Below are 18438 nucleotides of genomic sequence, written 5' to 3' on the forward strand. Positions count from 1 at the left end.
TAGATTGCCCAACCTTCCTTCCAAGGAGTGGCTGGTGGGTTTGAACTGCCAGCCTTCTGGTTAGCAGTCAAGTGCCTTAGGCATTACGCTACCAGGGTGCCTTTCTATCTGTATACTGAACAAATAATCTGAGAAGCTGGGCTATATGAAGGATATGGCATTATGAATGGAGGAAGACTCATTAACAATCTGTGATGCATAGATGACACAACCATGCTTGCTGAAAGTGAAGACGCACTTAGTTGAAGATCAAAGACTCTAGGCTAGCCGTCAGTATGACTTGCACCTCAACACAAAGGAAACAAAAATCTTCACAAGTAGAACATAATGAGAAATGGAGAAAAGACTTTAGTTGCCAGGGATTTCATTTTACTTGGATCCACAATCAAAGCCCATGAAAGCAGCAGTCAAGAAATCAATGTTTTGTACTGGGCAAATCTGCCACCTAAGACCTCTTTAAAATGTTAAAAAGCAAAGATGTCACCTTGAAGGGTAAGCCTGAGGAGAGAGATGGTATTTCAACAGCCTCATATGTGGTTTACTGCCTAAAGCATTTGATTGCTAACCAGAAGACTGACGGTTCAAATCCACCTGCCACTTATCAGAAGGAAGAGTGGGCAACCTACTTCTGTAGAGATATACCACCTCGGAAACCCAAGGAGGGGTCGCTGTAAGTTGGGACTGACTTGACGGCAGTGAGTTTGGCATTTTGGCTCCCCCCACCCCCTGTATGCATGTGGAAGCTGGACACTGATAAGGAAGACAGAAGAATCGATGCCTTTGAATTGCTGTGTTGACGAAGAATATTAAAAATACCATGGAGTGCCAGAACAACAACAAATTTGTCTTGGAAGAAGTACAACTGGAATGCTCCTTAGAAACAAGAATCACCAGACTTCACCTCATGTACTCTGGTCATGTTGTCAGAAGGGACCAGTCTCTGGAGAAAGAAATCATGCTTGATAAAGTACAGTCAGCAAAAAAGGGGAAGACCCTCCACAAGATGGACTGACACGGTGGCTACAAAGACGGGCTCAAGCATAACAAAGATTGTGAGGATGGCACAGGGCTGGGAAGTGTTTCATTCTGTTGTCCACAGGGTCGCCGAGTTGCAACCAACTGGACAGCACCTGACAACTATGTATTTACCTTTTTATGTAAGTGAGGTCATATAGTATTTGTCCCTCTGTGATTGGTTTACTTTACTCAGCATAATGTCTTTCAGCTCTATCCATAAACCAAAGAACCCAAACCCACTGCCATCGTAAGCCACCCTTTGAAATCGTGTTCAGCTCTTTTATGTCATCATTTCTTCCATTTGCTTTAACTGCTCTCTATTGCAGAACAGTTTCAGAGTCTCTTCTGACATCCATGGTCTTTTCCTTTCCTATCTTTTTAATGACCTTTTGCTTTCCTCATATATGATGTTCTTGATGTCATCCCATAGCTTGTCTGGTCTTTGGTCATTGGTGTTCAGCGTGTCAAATCTGTCCTTAAGGTGGTCTCTGAATCCCGGTGGAATATAATCAAGTTCGTATTTTGGTTCTTGTGAACTTGTTTTAATTTTCTCCAGCTTCAAATTGAACTTGCATCTGAGCAGTTGGTGCTTTGTTCCACAGTCATTCCCTGGCCTTGTTCTGACTGATGATACTGAGCTCCATCATCTCTTTCTACAAATGTAGTCAGTCTGTATTCCATCTGGCCAGGTCTGCATGTATAGTTGCCATTTATGTTGTTGAAAAAAGATACTTAGGATGACTAAGTTGTTGCTCTTGCAAAATTGTATCATGTAGACTCCCACATCATTTCTTTCACCAAGGCACCTTTTCCAGCTACCAGTGTTTCTTTCAAACTTTCATATTCCAATCAGCAGTACATTTTGACTGCATGTTTGATCAATTTCAGACTGCAGAAGTTGGTAAAAATCTATCATTTCTTTTTCTTGGCTTTAGCGGTTGGTGCATAAATTTGAATAGTAATAGTATTGACTCTTCTTCCTTTTAGGGAGCTCTGGTGGCATAGTGCCTAAGGCATTTGACTGCTAACCAGAAGGCTGGCAGTTCAAATCTACCAGTCACTCCTCAGAAGGCAGACTGGACAATCCACTTCCGGAAAGATGCTGCCTCAGAAACCCAAGGAGCTGTCACTATGAGTCAAACTGACTTGATGGCAGTGAGTTATAGGCATACATATATTATTCTCTCACTGACAGCATTTTACTTCAGGATAGGTCTTGAAATACTCTTTTTGACAATGAGTGTGATGTCATTCCTCTTCTTGAATGGACTTAGCACCCTTGTCAAAAATCAGTTGACCACAGATGTGTGGATTTATTTCTGAACTCTCAATTCTATTCCCTTGGTCTATGTGTCTGTTGTTATACCAGTACCAGGCTGCTTTGACTACTGCAGATGTATAGTATGCTTGAAAATAAGGAAGTATGCATCCTCCTACTTTGTTCTTCTCTTTCAACTTGCTTTAAGTATTTAGGCCCTCTTGCCATTCCATATAAAGTTGAAGGATGGTTCTTCTAGTTTTGTAAAGAAGGCTGTTAGAATTTTTACTGGGATTGCATCGAATCTATCAATCGCTTTGGGTAGTATTGCCATATTAACAATATTAAGTCTTCCAATCCATAAACATGAAGCATCTTTCCATTTATTTAAGTCTTCTTCAATCTCTTTCAGTTACCTTTCACAGCTTTTATTAGGTAAGTCCTTCATGTCCCTGGTTAGATTTATTCCTAGGTATTTCATTCTCTCAAATGTTACTGTGAATGGAATTGTTTCCCTAATTTCCCTTTTAGATTTCTCATTGCTGGTGTACAGAAACCCCAACTAACTTTTGTTTGATTATGTATCCTGCAGCTCTGATAAATTCCTCTATTATTATCTTTACCAGTTTTCTTGTAGAATCGCTGGGATTTTGTATATACAGGATCCTATTTTCCATATTGGTACATAGTATCTAAGGCATTTGACTGCTAACCAGAAGCCTGGCAGTTCAAATCTACCAGCCACTCCTTGAAAGGAAGGTTGGGCAATCTACTTCTGTAGAGATACTGCCTCGGAAACCCAAGGAGGGGATGCTATGAGTCGGATCCAACTTGATGGCAGTGAGCTTGGTTTTTAATCACTAAAATTTTCCTCCATTATAAAGCATCCCTTACCATACATATATATCTGATGCCATCAAGTGGAATCAAACTCATGGTGACCCACTATGTCCAGAGAATTGTGCTTCCATAGGGTTTTCAATAGCTGATTTTTTAGAAGTCTATCACTAGACCTTTCTTCTGAGGTACCTCTGAGTGGACTCAAACCGCCAAGCTTTTGGTTAGCAGCCGAACTTAACCATTTATCCCACCCAGAGACTTTAATCAGTCCTTTAAGCTTCTTGAGTCAGAGCTACCCAGAAGAAATAGTGGGCAATACTGCTAGCTTACAAGTGATGGGTGACAGAGGAAAAAAAAAGCCAATTCATGACCACTAACACAAATGTTCTAAGCCCCCCCTCTTTTTTTAATCTAGAGTTTACCTCAAGGTCAACCCCCTGGCTCATCAAAAAAACCTGCTACTAACTAGAGCAAAAAATTAACAAATCCCTATCCATCAAAATAAGACAATGTTATTTAGGCAAAGCAAAACAGAGAAATACTAATAATGAATATAATGGGAGCTTAATAAATGTCAGTTGAATGACTTATAAAACAGACGTACACTATCACATAGTATTACTGACACTCTAACTTTTGTACACTACACTTAGTGTATCTCTAGTCAGGTAAACAAACTGTTTCACAAAGGCAATCAACTGTCAATCTTCTTGCAGCCTCAACACCAGAAAGGTTAAAAATTCCAATCCGTAGCAGTAACTAAGTGACTAATATAGAGACGGGGAGAGGGAGTGCCATAGCACTGCATTCTGTACAGTTTAGGAAATACTCAGATTTAGATAAACATTCCTGTCACTGCCTTGTTCATCCATTCCAAACAAAAATATCAACATATATAATTAGGCAAGAGTAACAGTTTACCAGTGATGAAATTAAACAGTTAATCCCAGCTTGTTCTTTCCAGTTCTTTCAGAGCTCAACCCCAAGCTACTGATCCGCAGTCAGAAACTTCTATTTCAGTTATTTACTACTTCTGCTCCAGAAGCTGAAGAAAAGCTATTAAAAACAAATTAAAAACAAAAAATGAAATCTTTTCCCTTCCCAGTTATAGTCCAATTAAGACTTTGCTTGTGTAGGAAAATGCAGGCTGTAGACTTTTTCAGAAAAGGATAGTAATGAGACATGAATAAGTAAGAATGGAAATAAGAGAAAGGGGTCAAAAGCAGAAAGAAAAGAATTTTTTTAAAAAAGTGTTTGCATTGCCATACAAAACTTTTCCTATCTCTCCTCTGAACCCTCGAAATGACCCTCACCATATCCTCAACCCAAACCTCATGTCTCTAAGCAAAGGATATTCCACAGGTAACTGACAAACAAGCACAACAAGATAGGGAAAAGACTCCTTGCCATAAAAGGAGGGGAACATCAAACTGGTTAATACAAATGTTATCCCGGATATATATATTCCCCCAGTGCCCATCATTCTTTCTACGGTACGAGTTTCCTCTTGGCCCTACTACCACTTTTTGCAGACCCTGAATTCTTGGCCTAGATAGAGAAAATGAAGAAGGCTGGAGTATCTGTGTGTAGGACTCTTCATGTTTTTGTGTTTTCTCATTAACTTAATCTAAAACCAGCTGTATTATACTGCTTCTCACCTTGGAGATCACGAAAAGCTAACACACACAACAAACAAGGTTTGAGTGTGGAAGGTATGAAGATGTGGAAAAAAAGGTATATATAAACTGTAACAAACAACGAAATATCATGGAGCTCAGTCTCTAGATCATGATTTACATTATCTGAGACTACACAGAAAACCAATTGGAGTTTTCATCTCACCAATACTTTTGAAGGGGCAAATGGAGTGAACCACATTCAAATAAAAAAACTAACTACTGTTTCCTCCTCCAGGACAAAGTGGGACAATAGTATGTGATATACATCAGAAGTTTTCAAGCAATAAGGCGAAAAACAATGCTTAATTTTACAGAATTTTTGACTCTCCATTTCAGCCAGGCTCCAATTTACCTGTATCTTTCACGATTAACACTACCTCAGAAGAGGACTGTGCAGCATGACTATATTACACTTAGAATCGAGAAGCCTCAGGAAACCCAATTTTAGCCCCTGTAGTTAAGGCACTTTACCTTTCTGGGGCACTGGTTTCAATCTTAAACTGAAAACAATAAATGCCTCATAAATGTGTTAACTAGAAGCTGTTTGCTTTTTCCACACTCATATAACAAACATTAAAACTAAGTAAAGCCTAATGACTGCATTTTATTTATAGAGCTTGTAGAGCAATGGAAAACAGCATACCTAGGTAAAGAACTCCTATGAAAAAATTTGGCTATCAAACCACATTCTCTACAAGTTTGGAAAGACCTGAAAGCACAAAGCCAAAAATCATATCTAAGTTAAACTACTGCTTAAGTCATAAAACAAAAGACTTGTTTATCTATTATAATTAGCTCAAAAGCAAGTTTATACTACTTACTTTTTCCAATGTGTAGATGGAAACCTAGCAGGACAGTTATACAGATATAGTAATGCTACTGACTACAGAGTCATGCCTGAGCAAAAACTGCATTCACTCACCACAAATTTTAAAACAGTTAACAAATTATGAACCCCAAATTGACAAGGTTTACTGCACACACTATAACCCTGGCTTCAATATAAGCAATAATTATATCTTAAAAAAAAATTTGTTTTGACCACTTATTAATACAAAAACCATAGTCAGTCTTGATTATAAATACACATTTGGATTCTTGCCATTTTAAACATCTACCACTATCTTGATGTTGTTGTTGTTGTTATTTGATGGAATACCATAATAATGCCTCAGCATTTGTTTAACACAATTATTTCCTACGGTATACTTATACCTCTGTTATTTAAATATTTCACTCAGATCAGGTATTTTCAGGTGGGTAGAAGGTAGGTTTTTATATTATCATTCCTTCTTATAATCAGGGAGCTCTGGTGGTGTAATAGCAGCTATTTTCAAATAATTATCTCTAACAAAGTTATCTTTCAAACATTATCATAATGAAAAAAAATTAAACTCACAACATTCTCAAAATTAATATTTAGAAGGTATCGCACCAAGAGTATGCATAACTTTCACTCAGTGGCGCTACTGGCCACACAAACATTAACAGTGAAAGATAACTTTTTTATTAGATTGTACAGAAGACCATTTCAAGTCACGCATTCTAACTCATCCCACACACCTGAAAATCTGTCTTCAAATTTGCTCTGTAAGATCATATAGTTCAAGAAAAGCTGATGTATTTAAAAGCTACAAAAACTATGACAGCTGTGATACTTCCCCAAAAAGGATCCATTTCATGGGAAGCTTTATGTAATAGCTAACTTCAAATATTATATCCATCTTTTTGACTCTCAGAACTAAAATCTGAACAAGCTGTCTGAGCTATGAAGATCTGAGAGTAAGGGAGTAGCCTCACTGTACCTTAATTTTACAAAGACGTGGAAAACATTTACCATCAAACTCTACTACAAACCCTCTACTTCCAAAGTCCATCTCGTTAACTGATTCAAAATTCCTAAACAGCCTTCATTCTTCATTGCTTTTCAATCCCCCAATAAGAGTAAGCAATCCTGGATATTCAATAGGTCTTTAATACTTAAGAGTACTAATGATGGTGAAATTGAACACCCTAAGGAGATTAGAAGGGACCTTAAAACATCTGTTTTAATGTTTTAAGCAAAGGAAAATGAGGACTAAGTGAAGTAAATGCTCCAAGGTCAATCATGACTACTAACTCTGGCAGAAACAGGACTAGTATTCAGGTTTAACTCGAAGTCCAGTGGTCTTCCAATTATATCACAGCCTCTGTCCATTGTTTTCTACACAAATAATTAGTTGTCTAGCAAAGTTTTTATAGAGGAAGGCATTGACCCCTGAAATTCCATAAAATGATCATTTTTAAGACCTAGAAATTAAGAGCTGGCAATATACACAAAATTTATAAAAGCCTATCTTGAAACTTTTAAAATGATAATACAAGGGCTTTAAAATTCAGGGTTAAAAAGCAAGAGATTCAGTGTGCTCATTAAAATTCAGCTCCAGTAGACGATGTGCCACCTCATCAACTCGCAGTGGAGTTTTGTCCAGCTTTGGGATAAATAAATCTAAATCTGACTCGTTTAAATTCCGATTATGCACAGCACCGCTTTTGCAAATGTCTGTCTTGTAAACATATATATAAACTCATGACCCTAATTTTCACATTAAATCACAAACTAGGCAGGATACTAGCTCTCCAATTAATCTTTTCACTAATATAAAATATTAATGATTCCCCACAATTCTGTATTAAAGGGAAATGCTGCAAAAGTAATTGTGAAAAAGAGAATTAAAATGTTCATAAAAGAGATAAGCACTTTCTATACATTATAAGACACAGCTAATAAATAATCTATTAGGTTACCTGTTTCCCAAATATCCAAGGAAAAACAAAATTAGTAGAAAATTAAAGTTTAGCGTTATTAAGTGGACTACAACATCTCATCTCCAACATTTGCGAAATTATTTATTTAAACACGAAGCACCGTGTCAAGGAGCTCTGGTGGCACTGTGGTTAAGGCATTCGGCTGCCAACCGAAAGGTCGGCGGTTTGAACCCAACAGATGCTTCGCGGGAGAAAGATGAGGCAGTCAGCTCCAGTAAAATTTAGTCCTGGAAACCCTATGGGGTCGCTGAGTCGAAATCAACTCGACTCGATGGCAGTGGGTTTAAGCAGTGTGTGGAATACAGTAAGAGCTCAATCAACAGCTATAATCAGCACTACTACTACTGCTACTACCTGCAGCCACCGAAATACAATTAAGTAACTATTTCAACAAAAAACTAGGGTACAAAACTTCTTGTGCCTCCAGTCTATCATTTTAAAAATAAATGGCAAAATGCCAAATATGTTAAGTTTAGAGAAAGGTTTCACACTACCCAATTTGAGTCAGCGTATAAATCGTAAATCAAGCCGACACTTTATTGCCAATCCAGCAGCTCCTTCCTTATGTGGTGTGACTCACCAAATTCTCCATTTCTTCCAACTATGTGAAATTAGTTACTCCTCCCCATAACTACCATGACCTTCATAGAAACTGGACTAGAGATTTATTTAAAATGCCTTAAAAATACACTTTAAATAGGTCTCTGAAGAAGATTGCTTGATGAATCTAATACAAACCACCCAGAATACTACTAAAGCTCTGACCTTTAGACAGGTCCTCGGATCTCTGACCCATGCTTGCTTGCATTTGGTGATTCTCTAGACAACCTTGGATTTAAGAATTATGTCTGAAGATAAGTAAAAAGCCCCTTATCCACCTCACAGTGGAGGTGTAGGCCCCATTCCCGAGCCGAAGAACTCAAGTGTCTTTATCTGGGATTTCAAACCTGTCCCAAAAACTGACACACGGGGTCTCCGCTCCCCGTCACTCCGCCCGGCGCCGAGGCTCAGAACCCCTTGAGTCGGGGGAACGGCGCCATTTTAGGCGGCGGCAGCAGCGCCAACCAATCCTTGCGCGGGAGGCAGGGGGCGTCGGGTCGCTCAGGAGCCGCCGCCGGGCCGCGCCGGGCGCCGGGCGCCGGACTAGGAGGCTCGGGGGCCCAAAACCGCGGCTTCCGCCATGTTGCACCCTTCCCATAGCTACCCCTTATTGGCGAGATCAGGCCCACGGAAACTCTCGCAGCTGGAGTACAGCTCACCTTCTCGCAGAGGCTCTTGACCTGGGACTCGGACAGCTGCTTGCACTCGTTCAGCTGCTCGATCCACTGATCCAGCTCCTTGGTGAACACCTTCTCGTCCATGATGCCACCCGCCCGAACCGGCTGCCACTCAGCGCTACTCCCGCGCTGTCGCCCGCACAGGGGCCACACGCACACGCCGCTGCCGGTTCCCGGGGTACTACTGTGGCTACTAGCGGCTGCCCGGCGTTAGCACTGGCCGCTAGATATGTCCACAGTGCCCGACCACCGGCCCCTACGCCTCCCCCGCCGTTCGCTCTAGGTCCGGAGCTCTGCTCTCTGTAATGGCGGCCGCCCGGCGTGGTGACGTCACGCCCGGCGTCAGGAGGCGGCGGGGTGCGGAGGGAAAAAAGCGCCGGGACCGCGCAACTGCAGATCAGATCCTGGATGACCGCAAGAGCCGCGGGGGTGGGGAAAGAGAACCGAAACTAGGAGCCAACGCGCAAGCGCATCCTAGCCGGCTAGTAACAGGCACCTTCGCTTTTAGGGCGTGGTCTCCCAGAAGGGAGGGTTGGAAGGGAAGGAGGAGGAAGAGAAAAATAAAAAATAATAAAATAAAACGAATCCGCGCAAGCGCAGCGCTTGCAGCTGTAGAGGATTATCCCAGAGCCCTACGCCCTGGGAGACGCCGGCGCGGGCCTGGCGCAGGCGCAATCCTGGTAGGGAGGAGGCCGCATCGGTAAAACGTCTCAGCTCTTCATTAGGGGATTGGCAACCAGATCGCGGAAAAGAGAATGCGACCCCATGACCTCTACATGGTGCAATAGCTCTGGAATTGCGTGGGATTTCTGTATCTTTTGGGACAGGGATGGACGCCGAGTGGCATCCTGATTGGAGTGATCACCCCGCCCCTGGGTGCGGCCCGCCCCTTGTAATTAGGTCATACGTGGGTGGAGGAGGGTGTACTTGTCGGGGGAGTACAGCGCAGAGCACCTGACTCCCCAGCACACACCTGTTCCTGGTCCTAAGTATCCTGTTGGGCGCGGTGGCGGAGGACGAGGCTTGGGATTTCGCTGTCTCGCTTCTTCATTGCTTCACCCGCCACCGCCTGCCCCAGGTGTGCCTCTTTCTCCGACTCCGATTTCTCCGTGGATGAGAGACCTCCTCAGACCCTGCCCTCCGTGGCCTCTTTTCTAGAGGGAGAAACTGGTCCTGATCATGGCTGTGATCCGCACTTTAAAGAAAACTCGGATACCATGGAATCGGTCCTTGGTCTTGTTATATGAATCTCTTTGCACTTTGCAAAACGTTTTCATGTTCCAGTGTCCCTGCATTCACAGAAATATTTGGCTCCGTAGAACACCAACTATGTACCAGTTACCATGCCTGCGGGAGAGAAGGGCGATCGTTCAAACAGATAGGTATCCTGCTTTAGTGGAACTTGCTTTCTCCCAACAGTACTAGCTTAAAATGGTTTGAGAATAGGCAGAAGAGGGTATATGATATCTCCAGGATCTGAGAAGTACAAGCTTTTCGAAGGACATTCAACCATAAAGGACAAAGCAAGAGCTGAACCTGGTCTCCTGTCTTCTAGATTCCTCCCTCAATTGCAGGGGACCTGGCTGAGCAATGTACTTGGTTGGAGTGAGCGCTTCCCCCTTCGGCTCAGAGGGGAACATCTCCCACCACAGGCTGGAGAAGGCCCTGGAGGCCCCCATCAGCTATGGCAGGACTGAAAATCCTCCTTCATCCAAGACAACCTGCTTGGCGAGGCCGATTGGCGTGGCCTCCCAGGCTGGAAATTGCAATTCTGCTTTCCCTTCATACCTCCTACCAGCGCACCCAGAAGAATTAAACCATACTTAATTTACTGTACTGGGAAACGGTCTTTTAGTCCAAATTCTGACCCTGGTTAACATCCTAAAATAATAGAGGAGGGAGTTAAGACCTTGTGGTATGATAATAAAGCTATGCCCGGTGTGTTGTCTCACCTTATTCTTTCCCACTGCTCTGTACCTATGAGAGAACTGGTCCTGTATGATAGGCTAGAGGCAGTTGTGTAATCAGAAAAAAGAAAGGACTTGCCCAAGGCAGTGGTCAGGATTTAAAACTTCATTCTACCAAGTGCAAAGTCTTGGTCACAGTCATAAAACTGACCTTCCAAGGACTGAAATATGGAAAGGGATCAATCTAATTTCCCTTTGCATGGGTCTCTTAACTATATGGTGATAATAGTTTGATACATGAGTAGGTACTGAGTATTCACGATGTGCTGAGATTATGAGTGGATTTTTCCAAAGCACTTTGAACTCATTATGGTGCTATAGTGGTTAAAGCATTCGGCTGCTAACCGAAGGTCAGTGAATCAAATCCACTAGCTGCTTAGTGGGAGGAAGATGAGGCAGTCTGTTTCCGTAAAGGTTTTACAGCCTTGGAAACACTATGGGGTAGTTCTACTCTATCTCACAGGATTGCTATGAGTCAGAATCAACTTAATGGTATTGGTATTGGTATTGGTATTGGTTTTGAGCTCTTTTTTGGTAGCATTAATGTAAGTGTTATTTATTTTCTCCTCACGAAGGTGGCTTGGCTCATCACCACCCCAAAATGGAGGGAAGATATAATTATATGTACTTAAAACATCCGCCAAATAATTAGATGACATGACTTGACTTCTGAAGGAATGAACTCTAGGAAGCTCTCATTAGCATTTAGGCAGTGAAATAAAGCATACATGATATAAACAATACAGAACTAAATTAATTCAAATATCTTCCCTTTAGAAGAAAGGAATGTCTTGTACTTTAAAAGAAATCTGGAATGTTATCTTACTCTGTGGCACTCAAAATAGCCAACGAATTTGAGAATTCCAGTTTAATTAATCTGTTCTTAACCAATTTCATTTGACTGACTCAATTCTAGAGCTGAAAAATACTTAGAACAAAAATTTAAAGACAAAAAGAATTATTTTACTTTCTGGGCAAAAACCAGAAAGTGAATATAGCAAATGTTTTGAGAAAGAATCTTTGCTCAGATGGCAAATTCAGTATACAACAAGTCTGAGTGTTGTCTATGATGTTTAAACATAGCTATAAATAAAAATCATCTGATGGTGGGGCGGGATAGGGGGAGGATAACCTTGAGCAACTAGCTTTATAATAGGCACTGTTAGCCAAGATATAAAAATTGACATTAAACATGGAGAAGAAATGAGATGTATCTTATTTGTCAGCAATTCTCCTGGCCTTACGTTAAGTTTATTTTGTTGTTGTTGTCCCTTCCCATTGCTGACTCCTAAGCTTATTGAGATAGAAAGTAGACCAGGTAAGAAATAGCTGTGGCAACAGATGAACCTAGGTTTGCATTCTGGTTCTGCAACTTTGTAACTATGTGACCTTCAGCAAGTCACCTAACTTTTCTGAATCTCAGTTTTTCTCATTTCCAAAATAGGGATAATTGTAATAATCAAATAATAGGGTTCTGCTGAGAATGAAATGAAATTCTAAGTGTAAATCACCAACACAATATATAATAAATGCCTAATAAATATCAGATATTATTTCCAAATGGTCTCTGATTCTAAATACCCTTTAATGTCAGTTGGATCCCCTCAGTGTCTGCTTTTTATATAGTGAACAGAACATGTTGTTATTAGCTGCCATCAAGTTGGCCCCAACACATGGCAACCCCTGTGTTATGGAGTAGAACTGCTCCATTACATTTTCTTGGCTCTAATCTTTATGAACTCATAGTGAGTCAGAATTGATTCAATGGCAATGGGTTTGGTGGGGTTTTTTTGGTTTAATCTTTATGGAAGAAGTTTGCCAGGACTTTTTTTCCATGGAGAAACTGGGTGAGTTTGAACTGCCAACTTTTAGATTAGCAGCTGACTGCAAACTGCTTGCACCACCCAAACTCCTTGCACAGAACATAAGAACACAAAAAACATCATATACAGACAAAGTGATTGGATGACGTGGGGATGGAGAAGGAGATTATAGAAAGTCCCAAAATAAAGACCTGAGCAGTCAACATCTTAGTGGCTCTGCCCATGAGAAGCCAGCTATGCTTTGGCCATCTGGACCTGACAAACCTCAGAAAATTTCTGCACTCAGCATATGCAACGTAGCCTGTAATTCATTGGTATCTATCACTATTCCTCTCCTTTGTGGTTTTCAGAAAAATTAAGCTTATATTTCCCTTTCACCTGGAATTAGAATTTGATCAATGTGGCCCACATTCTTTGGCCAGGAACTTTGCCACAGGTATTATAAATCACTTTTCCGTCAGCTACTACAATTTGGCTAAAGAAAAAAGAAAATGATCATGTCTCCTGGTGATGCCCAGGATATCCAGATGCCTGTGTCAGTCAAAGAGATTTTATTATTATTATTATTCCTCTTGCAGAAAAAAACAATCTCTGAAATGGGAGGCAAAGTTCATCACTTCAGAAGGCTGGTAAGCTTAAAGATACTGTCACCAACTCTGCAGCTATTAAAAATCTTATCATAGAAGAGTGTTTATTGACATAGAACATTATTTACAATATGTTGCTAAGTAAAAACAAGTACTTTATAAAACATTATGTATGTATAACCCCAGTTTTATTAAGCATACATTATAAACACATGGTTGTAATTGTTGTTGTTGTTATGTGCCGTCGAGTCGGCCCGACTCATAGCGACCCTTCCTTGGGTTTCCGAGGCAGTATCACTACGGAAGTAGGATTGCCCAACCTTCCTTCCGAGGAGTGGCTGGTGGGTTTGAACCGCCAGCCGTCTGGTTAGCAGGCAAGTGTCTTAGCCACTATGCTACCAGAGCTCCCAAAGACTATGGAAAAACACACAGCAATGTTTAATAGGGGTTGTTTCTGGTAAGTTGGATTTATTGTATTCCTTTTGCTTATCAGATTCTTTCATAATGAATACATATAATTTTTATTTTTGGGAAAAAAAATCTTTCAAATATTGGAGAAAACATGACAAGGCACCTATTGGGGAAATGAGAGGTCAAAAGAACACGTAGCCAACAGTCATGGTACATATTCCACTGTGCCCTGGGATATAGGTAGTCCCCAATTTATGATGTTACTTTGTTGCGATGACTCCATTGGAAATCTGTTCTGAAGTAAGGTGAATACCTCTGTGTTTTTTTTTTAAGTTTTCATTATCACTGCCTTTTATTATCATATCTTTATAAATCATAGCATTGAACATCTGTGAGTGAATATCTGTGAGTGAATATATGATAACATCAGCAAATGTTGCACTGCAATATTGTATATAGTACATATTACTAAATGAATTTGCTCTGTAAACTTTCACCAAACTCACAATAAATTTTTTAAAAAAAATGTGTATAGTAAATATTACTAAGGATAAGGTGTACCAAAAATAGATAAATAACCAAGATGGTAGTAAGTTCAGTTTGTCCTAACTTGAATACATCATAGGTTGGGGACTACCTGTATTACTTAAGAGCCCCTGCTTTCTTATGGGAAGAAGTTTCAACTTTCCTATAGCATTCTCACCTGGTTTCCTCACAAAGCATTCCAATATGGCCTTTTCTCCTGTCTTCCCTCCCACTGCAAGCCCTTCTTAGCTCAGCCCCCTTACTCTCCCAGACCCAGCTGTGCTCATCCATCTCTTCCTACTTTCATCACTTTGCTCACTGTTACTGTATTGTCCCCTTCTATTTATCTGAACATTACTTGTCACTCAAAACCAGTTCAAGATCTGTACTCTCTGAAAAGCTGCCTTGGATGACTTTAGCTCTCTCTTGCCTAGTAGATGAGCAGGAGCTCTGATAGCATAGTGCCTAAGACACTTGACTGCTAACCAAAAGGCTGGTGGTTCAAACCCACCAGCCACTCCTCGGAAGGAAGGTTGGACAATCTACTTCTGTAGTGATACCGCCTTGGAAATCCAAGGAGGGGTCACTGTGAGTGGGGTCTGACTTGATGGCAAACAACAACAACAGGTGTTCCCAAAAGACTCCCAGAAATACTGTGGAGGAGGGGAGCACTTTGTAGGGAGCCAAAGGGTAATTTTCTTTATATTTCTTTCTTTCTTTTCCAAATTAAGCAGTTCACCTGCCCTCTAGCTTGATTCTGGGCAAGATTTAGAAATCAGATTCCCCCAAAGCATGTGAATTTGCAAGCATAAAAGCATCTAAGCAGAGCTGTTAAACTAATTTGCAGAGAAAGAAAGGCCTACAGCGTCCTCCCGTCAGGCGGAAAAACACAAACTCTCCCCTCGCAAGAGTGTGTTTTCTAGATGACAGAGGGAACACTAGCCAGTGAGACCCCTCAATTACCAGACACATCTGTGCTCATCTTTAATTCTCCATTCTGAAGGATAATAATCCCCAAATAAAAGAAGGAACAGACAACTTATGTGCAGGGGGGAAAATAAAACGGAAACTAGTGGGTCATTTAGTGCCTACAAGTTGATGGTAGGTGCTTAGAGGGAGAATGCTAATGAAATATCTGTACCTTTGGAGGAATGAGCAAGAGAAATGAACCTTTGCCAAAGAGTAATAATAATAAAGGCCTGATTTATTAAGTACTGACTATTTACCAGGGAGCTCTGGTAGCATAGTGCCTAAGGCATTTGACTGCTAACCAGAAGGCTGGTGGTTCAAACCCACCAGCCACACCCCAGAAGGAAGGTTGGGCAATCTACTTCTGTAGTGATACCGCCTCAGAAACCCAAGGAGGGGTTGCTATGAGTCGGATCCTACTCTATGGCAATGAGTTTGGGTTTTTTATTTATTTATTTTTTTATTTGCCAGGTACTATTCTACATGCTTTACAAACATTATATTATTTTTTCTTCACGATTTATGAGGTAGGTTCTATTATTGTCATCATTTTACAGATAAAAAACTGAGACACAAAGAGATTCCATAACTCGTCCAAGGTAAAACAGTAAGTAGAGGAGCTGGGATTCACACTTGGTCTGACTCCAGCACCCAAACTCTTAATTACTACAGAGCCTTTAGCATCAGATCATGATGATTTTCATGAAAGGAAGATCCTGGCCATGTGATTGCCTACAATTTCAATGCCTAGGAGTCTCCAAGAAGAGAAAATATAATTTGTGTTCTTAATGATTCCAGCCTAGAGAGCAGTCTGAGGCCCAGCCAGTCACATCAATCCACGTCTCCCCAACTTTACCCATCCCCCTCTCCATCGCCTTCTCCCTGTATCATGCTGTTTTGCTCTCTTTTCTCCTCTTCCCTCTCTTCTCTTGATGTACCCTCTTTCTTTCTCTCCTTTTCTTCTATATGTCCACCCTGCTGGGGTAACCCATAGGTACTGTTTGGCTCCTCTTTTGGCAATCAGAATAAAAAAGGCTACTGGTCCCTGAGCTGTACCTTATTTGGGAATGTGACGCTTCCCAGTTCATAGGCTGAACACCTGAGTTTCAGCTAGGACAGACAGCCTAGGAAGTAACAGGAAGGCATTGGGATGCCCACAGGAGAGGAGCAATGGGGAGAGGTGCAACGAAAGAAGAGAAAAGTCAAAGATGCATACACAATACACAGTTCTCTGAGCTTATGCTCCAGCAAGGGCAGGCAGACAGACAGGTAAACAAATCATTTATTAAGCGTGTGCAGAAGAGGGATGGCCTTGTTGCTTGGGGCAGCTGAGGAAGAGTATCCATAGAAGCCGACGCATGGGTTACATCTTGTAGGATAATTCAGAATTATTCATCTGAGAAGAGAAGAACTAACTGTTAAAATTTTTCCCATTTAAATCATATCTATTCTAGATGTTTTTAAGGAAACATAGAAACCATGCCTGCATTTGTTTATTCTACGTTCCTCAACTCCCGTGTACTGGTGCTGAGGCCAAGGGATTTTTTCCCCTGAGTCTATTTTCCACTGTCTTGTCCAAACTGGATACCAGATCTTGCTTGCTTAGCTTGTGAAAGGCGTTTTATCTTTGGTGCCTTGATCACATCAGTGCTTATATTTAAAGCATGAGTGATGAGACGAGACTGTTGAGAAGTCCCTGGCTCTATCCCATCCCTAGAACACTCTCCTGTTCTGCACCCAACGCTCTGGAAGCCAATCTTGCAATAATTGGTGGGAATCAGAGGTAGCCAGTGCCATGACTAAAACACCTCTGCTTTCCAAACAATTCTCCAATCACTGAGATCTTGTTTTCCACAAAGCTTCATCAGAAATTCTCAGTGGCTGGGCACCCTGGCTCCTCCATGTCTGCCCTTTCTGTGTTAACTGGGTGGCTGCTTTGTGTAGGCTCTACCTGAGACACCACCTGGGAGACTCTTTTTCTGTATAGATTTCAGGTTCTGCACTAAGCCATTCAGTTCCCACTGTTGTTCTCAGGGAGCTCATTCTCCTTGCACAACCATCTCTGGGTCAGGGAGGTCTACTACTGGGTGTACCTCCGAAAAGCCAGATTTAAGGCCTTACTTCTTGTGATCTCTGTGTCTTCATGCAAATTATTTAACCCTCTAAACCTCAGTATTTTCATTTGCAGGATGGAAATTATAATAGTACCTTCCTCATAGAGTTATTTTAAGGATTAAAAAAAAATAATAACCCATGTAAAGCTCTTAAAAAACAAAACAAAACAAACAAACAACCACCACCACAACAACAAAAAACCCACTGGCATCAATCTGATTCAGACTCATAGATCTTCATTGGGTTTCCAAGGTTATAAATCTTTGTGGAAGCAGATTGTCCCATCTCCCTCCCATGGAGCAGCTGGTGGGTTTGAACTGCCAACCTTCTGTTTAGCCACTGAATGCCTTACTCACTATGCCATCAAAACTCCTTATATAGAACTCTTACCACTTAACAAATGCTCCATCTACATGAGCTATTATTACTAATATTTTTATAATAAAATTATTTCTGCTTACAAAAGAATGATCACTGTAAAAAAAAGAAAAAACAAAACTTATGAACTACTGACAAGTTTAAGGAAGAAATATCCAGAGATAAACGCTATTATCATTCTGACATATAGTCTTCCAAGCTTTTTTTTTGCAGATATACATATACTCACTGCTGTAGAGTAGGGTCCGACTCATAGTGACCCCTCCTTAGGTTTCTGAGGCAGTATCTCTACAGAAATAGATTGCCCAACCTTCCTTTTGAGGAGTGGCTGGTGGGTTTGAACCACCAGCCTTCTGGTTAGCAGTCAAATGCCTTAGGCACTACACCACTAGAGCTCCCTTTGTTTTTGTTTTTTTTTTTTTTGGTTAAAAAACAAAAAAGAAAACTTATGAACTACTGACAAGTTTAAGGAAGAAATATCCAGAGATAAATGCTATTATCATTTTGGCATATAGTCTTCCCAGCTTTTTTTCTGGGCATACATATACTTAGCAAAAATAAAAAACTGGGTTCACACTGTGTACGTCTATTCTGTACCTTGTTTTATTCAATTGTTATGAGTATTTTCCCATATGCTTAAAAATTCTTAGAAAAAAACATTTTCTTGGAGTATTAGTGTAACCTAATTTACACTAACCAATCCCTTAGTTTTTTTTAAGGAGCTCTGGTAGCAATAGTGCCTAAGGCACTTGACTGCTCACCAGAAGGCTAGCGGTTCAAACCC

The 18438-nt window shown here is 40.9% G+C and overlaps 1 protein-coding gene across 1 annotated transcript in view; it reads right to left on the reverse strand.

Annotated features, from left to right (window-relative positions):
- The window catches only part of PPP2CA (protein phosphatase 2 catalytic subunit alpha), a 35618-nt gene extending 26655 nt beyond the window's left edge, over positions 1–8963 (reverse strand). The window contains exon 1 of the mRNA XM_007943758.2: positions 8862–8963. Coding sequence (XP_007941949.1) covers positions 8862–8963 — 102 coding nt within the window. The remainder of the gene's footprint in view (positions 1–8861) is intronic.
- Positions 8964–18438: the final 9475 nt, after the last annotated feature.

This window comes from Orycteropus afer, unplaced genomic scaffold (genome assembly GCF_000298275.1).
Source record: "Orycteropus afer afer isolate SDZICR_OR568_19922 unplaced genomic scaffold, OryAfe1.0 scaffold00112, whole genome shotgun sequence".
Classification (NCBI taxonomy): Eukaryota; Metazoa; Chordata; class Mammalia; order Tubulidentata; family Orycteropodidae; genus Orycteropus; species Orycteropus afer.